Here is a 5537-nt window from a genome sequence, read left to right as displayed (position 1 = left end):
TGCTAAATTATAAAGGAATGATGACGGCTCGGCCCAAAAGCATCCCTTCGTAGTTCCTACCCATTGGGCCTAAACAAGCGTAAATAAAAGGACCATCCCAACGTCAACTAGTTTAAACTTTTATGCTTCTTCTTATTTCCAAGACCCAAAAAACAAAAAAAAACAAAAAAATCAACCTGCTAAATGACAATTGAAAAGCCCATCCACAGTCCACACGTAAAATTACTGTCTTATTTTGCTTATTTTGATAATAAAAAGTACTGTAGGATGATCTTAATATCTATTATTGCCTCAGATATCATTCATGGCAAAGTGAAAATATGCCACTGCAAAAGATTTTTAATAAAATCTGTGGGTTCAAATAATTTTATTACCATTATTTTTATTTAAAAATATAGTTTACCACATAAATTCTTAGCTTTACTTATAACTCAACTAACAAATATATATATATATATATATATTTTTTTTTTTTTTTATTGTAGGAGTTTGAATCTAGCCAACACTTATGGATAGTCTTCTTGCCACATACCAACATTTAAAAATAAAAAAAAATAAAAAAATCTTTAAGCCTAATTTGTAAAAAGTAATTATCATCAAGTAGACACCATAAGTTGTAATCCTATTGTATTTATAAGATTATATATATACCCAACAAAAAGAAAATGAATCAAAGGCTTAATCAGTAGATTAAGAGACTCGATTAAGTTATCAACATAAGGCCAATGCAGTAAACCAACATTACATCATGGCAAGCTATTGGCATATAATAAGACTTTCCTGTCAACCAGTTTAAGTAGGCAGTTTTGGTAGATAGGAATTCAGTTTTTGGCACCCTAAAGACAAAAGGGACTCGACAGCAGTCTTCTAGGTCCAATAGACCTAGGCCATGGCATACTTCTGGGTCCAGGATCGGGCAATAGCCTCGTACTTTGGTCTGTCAGTCTTATACAGGTGAGCAATCTCAGGCACCAGAGGATTGTCAATATTTGGATCTGCCAGCAGTGATTTGATTGAGAGGAGGACCTGCAAGCACGTTACAAAATTAACCACAAAACGAAAGATTGTTGAGCAAAAATAACAAAACCTATATAACTGAGCTGCTATAAAATGCAAAATATGCATACTATTGCCAACTCCAAGCCTTACAGGGGATGGTAGCCAAAAATGTACAGAATAGTGACAATACCTAAAATATTGTATCACATTTAACAATCAGTAAGAGATATTGATGCCCATCAATCAAAGAAGCACATTACCGCGGATATGCTAAGGTCAGGGATCCACTTGTCTTTGAGAATGTCAAGACAGATTGTACCATCGCTGTCAATGTTAGGGTGGAAAACCTTTGTCTTGAAGGAAACCTGACCATTGCACAAATATGCAGAGTTCAATTGTGAGGCAAATTCACACTCATCCCACTAAATTAGTGCCAGAAGTTTATGTCCAACATTCAACAATTAAATTGTAATGTTTTTTTTTTTTTTTTTGGGGTCTAAAAATGTATTTTTCTAACGGCAAATGAAGAGGTGGGTTACAAAAGCCTAACAAAACTAATCTCAAGTGGGAAAAGTGCCAACTTTTGAACTATACGCAAGGTTAAAATGGACCTAACCTCAAGTGTGTTATCTGTAATTACCCCTATTTCAAGCAGTGAAAACAATTATGCGTGAGAAGAGATGCACCGTGCAGACAGCGACACACATAAGGTATTAAACAAGGACATTGAGACATGTGAGTTTTTACCTTGGGTGGCCCGTATGGGTCCTCTGGTGAGAAATTAAGGAGTACACGGAACACACCCCCAGCATATGGACTTTCTGGACAACCCATGATTACTGCTTGCCAGAACCATATATTATCATTCACAGGGCCTGCAAAATGGAAAACCGATGAATTAAAAACTGTAACAGTAACAACAATAAAAGCACCAAAAAAAAATTTAAAGATAAAAAAACAAAAGCCAAACCAAAACCAACCATCTAACCAGCACCATTACAAGGTACTGGCCTTAATTATGATTAAGTTAACCACTTACCAAACAAAAAACCATGTGAAACACATTAACACTTTATGTTGATCCTCTTACACACACATGCTGTATGCCAACTGATGCAGGAGCATCAACAAGGCTACAAGCTGGGTAGCACCGACGCGGCTCCAGAGGAGCCGCACCGGAGTCGGACTCGGCCGGACTCGGCGACACGGCAGGGACGCCGCTGACCGCGAGTCCGTGCCGCGTCGGGCCGCGTCCGGCCACGTGGCAGCGCCGACTCGTCCGATTTCGTCCCTCTCTGTTGTGTTTGATTGTGAATCTTAGTTTGCTATTCTACTTATTATGAAATTTTAGCAATGACTTGTTGCACTTGTTAGTAAATAATGAATTAATGATAGGTGTGTTGATGATTGTTTAGATACCCATTTTGTGTGTATTTTGGAAATGATTTTGGGATTTGTGTGTATTGCTAATTTGTTATTCTACTTATAAATTATGTAAAAAACAAGTGCATTTTCTTAATTTTTCTGTAACTTTTATCTTAGGCTTGTAGGGTGACTGACTGACTGACTGAATTTGTGATTTGTGAATTTGTAAATTTGTGAAATTGGGTTTGATTTATTATTAATTTATTTAGTTAATAGTTATTATTTGTAGGTTAAATTCAATCTATTGAATTTGCAATGGACGAAGTTACTAGCACAGAAACTTCGCCTTCATCTAATCAAGAAGTAAATGATGAATCTCCTCTTTGGCAGTATGTGACTAGAGTAGACAAACCACCTGGTGCTTCTGTTCATAGTTTTAAAAACCGGACCGGACCGGCCGGTTCGACCGGTTCAACCGGGAACCGGACAGTAATCCGGTCCGGTTATGCTTAAAAACCGAAAATGTAAGAAAAACCGGATTAACCGGTAACCGTCGGAAAAATCGGAAAAACCGGAAAAATCAAAAACCGGGATGGTTGAACCGGTTTTGCAAAATTGATGAATGAGATCTGAAATGGAGCTTTATTTTGCAGAAAAATCTTCTTTTTTTCTCAGATCTGCTGGTCTAAGTGGGTAAGGACAGATTTTTCGCTATAGAAATCTTCTTTTTTCTCAGATCTGCTAGGCTTGAGAGAGTGAGAAAATTACTAAATGCTCATGCTTGGTGTTGAAACCAGCCTCTTAGACTGGTATGATGCATCCACAGCTCTTCGGTGAGACAGGAAATGAGAGGAGCTGATGGAGATCAACTTCCAGAGAGAGAGAGAGAGAAAGGGAGATGGACGTACTGGAGCCTGGAGGACAAAACAATGAGAATGAAAAAATAAAAGTTCCTGATAGTAAACCGTGTGGGCCTGTGGGGTGCTAGATTTATGAGGAGAAATTTAAAAAATAAAATAAAATAAAATATAGAAGAGTGTACGTGTGTGGCTGGGAATGAGATAGTGAATTGGTCATAATAATTAACAAGTCAGTGTGTTGTCAAGTCACTTGACTTTGGGGGAGGGGTGGTTTTATTTTTTATTTTTGAATAGATAAATAGTTAAATTTGACTATTATTTATAAAAATAAAAATTTGAAACTTTAATAGTAGATTATTCTTTTTTTTGTTAATAATTACTGATTAGAAAAAAAAAACGTAGTATGCAAAAAAAGAAAAAAAAATTCTATATTTTATATTTTCTTAAAATAAGTTATTAAAATTCAAAATTTATATAAATATTATTTAAATATTTAAATTATATTAATTATGACATCATCGGTTCGACCATCGGTCCAATTCCGGTCGGACCATAAAACCAGTAATCAGTCTCTTTCCGGGTTTTTGTCCGTTCCGGTTTTTAAAACCATGCTTCTGTTAAATCAGGTGGAAACACATACTTTAAGTGCAACTATTGTGATGTAGTTTTTATGGGATCCTATTCTAGGGTTAAGGCTCATTTATTAGCAATTTCTGGCAAAGGTATTAGAGCATGTCCTAAGGCGAAGAGCCATAGGCAGGAAATGCAGCGAATGCATGATCAAGTTGAGAATGATAAGAGAGAGAAAGAACGGAGAAGTGAAATTCCCTTACCCCCACCTCCCCCAGGTCGTGGGCTTGCTCCTATTTCTCCATTTCGAAGACAAGAAGGGAGTGATAGTACAATAAGCACATTTTTCACATTATATAAACATATACCAAATTTAAGAGCAATAGTAGATAATAATTAAAACAAGATGTTCATAAATTCAATACAACCCACAAGATTAAAACTAAAACATTCCATAATGTTTGGAAATTAGACTACAACTCACAAGTTCGAAACTAAAACAAAATAAAAGATAATCAACAAGACAATCAACAAGACAATCAAACACTAACATCATCATCCTCAATATCAATAGCTTGACTTCGAGCTTCACTTCGAACTTCACTTTCACTAGTAGTAGCACTAGTGTTAGCATTCCCAATAACCATGGCCTCCAACTCTGGCTCATCAAGTGTAAGGGATGCATTCTCAAGAATTCCAGCTCCTCCATGTATGTCACTCGCATTCCAAGAGTCTCCTGCAATATCCCACATCTTTGTTGCTGTATGGACGTACTCCTCATTGCGCCTTGACAAGAGTCGAAGATTAGAATGCACATATACCAAATCCTCAGCACGTGCAGGAGTCATTTTGTTTCTTTTTAAGGAATGAATGAATTTGTATGTGCTCCAATTTCTCTCAGCGCATGAGGATGAACAAGGTTGTCCAAGAAGTTTAAGGGCAAGGGTTTGAAGATTTGGAAATGCGGAGCCATGATATTGCCACCAAACCAAAGGTTGTAAGGCCCACCTATCTGTCAAGGCATCTGGTGAAGGAAACCTCCCTCCTGAAAATGTAGCAAACTCAGACTTCACCACCAGTTTTAATTCACTCTCATCTTGAAAGTATCGATCCAAACACTTGCTCCTTTCCATAGAAATTTCATGATCCCGATGTGGAGGATGCGTTTTGGATTCCCCGAAAGCCATTCAATGGAGTAATACCTAGTTAAAGATTAAAAAAAAAATATAGATGAAACGTGTGTTTTACTAAAAGGGTGAACTAAGGAAAATAGAAAATAAATGTACTTACTTAGGATTTAAGGAATGAGCCAAGCAATGTATTGGTGTACAATTTTTGGTCCATCGATCAATGAGTATATCATACACCACAGCCCAAAATAAGCTATACTGATCATCTTCCAAGTCTTCGTGCCGATATATTATTGCCTTCACCTTCTCTATCATTGAATCCCACATCTCATACACAAGATGAAGACAAGGCTTATCTGTGTCGGCTATTCGTAGCATATCATAAATGGGCCCTTTGAATTCAAGAATATAATCAACCTTATCCCACCAAAGATCACTTAGAATCATATCTTTCACCTTTTGAGCTTTTCCAACATCATCCTCTCTATAAGAAGCCCATTGGTCACTAATAGCCATAGCTTGAAGACATCTTTTTATCAACTTCAATCTTTTCAGCATTACAACAACCGAAGCAAATCTAGTATCAGCAACTTGTGAAGCAATAACCCAAATT

At 36.7% G+C, this 5537-nt stretch overlaps 1 protein-coding gene across 3 annotated transcripts in view; it reads right to left on the bottom strand.

The window, feature by feature from the left end:
• Positions 1-612: 612 nt before the first annotated feature.
• LOC112018371 (ubiquitin-conjugating enzyme E2 11) overlaps positions 613-5537 on the bottom strand; it is a 7722-nt gene continuing 2797 nt past the window's right edge. For 2 of the 3 annotated variants that reach the window (XM_065776875.1, XM_065776876.1), the window contains 3 exons: positions 1747-1874; positions 1260-1364; positions 613-1026 (listed from right to left, as the gene is read on the bottom strand). In XM_065776875.1, the coding sequence (XP_065632947.1) occupies positions 883-1026; positions 1260-1364; positions 1747-1874 (377 nt within the window). In that variant the 3' untranslated portion in view covers positions 613-882. The remainder of the gene's footprint in view (positions 1027-1259; positions 1365-1746; positions 1875-5537) is intronic. The other variant, XM_065776877.1, reaches the window with a different exon arrangement.

Source organism: Quercus suber, unplaced genomic scaffold, assembly GCF_002906115.3.
Source record: "Quercus suber isolate HL8 unplaced genomic scaffold, Cork oak 2.0 scaffold_143, whole genome shotgun sequence".
NCBI lineage: Eukaryota > Viridiplantae > Streptophyta > Magnoliopsida > Fagales > Fagaceae > Quercus > Quercus suber.
The sequence above is the reverse complement of the archived record's forward strand: the minus strand, read 5'-3'. Positions and strand labels throughout refer to the sequence as shown.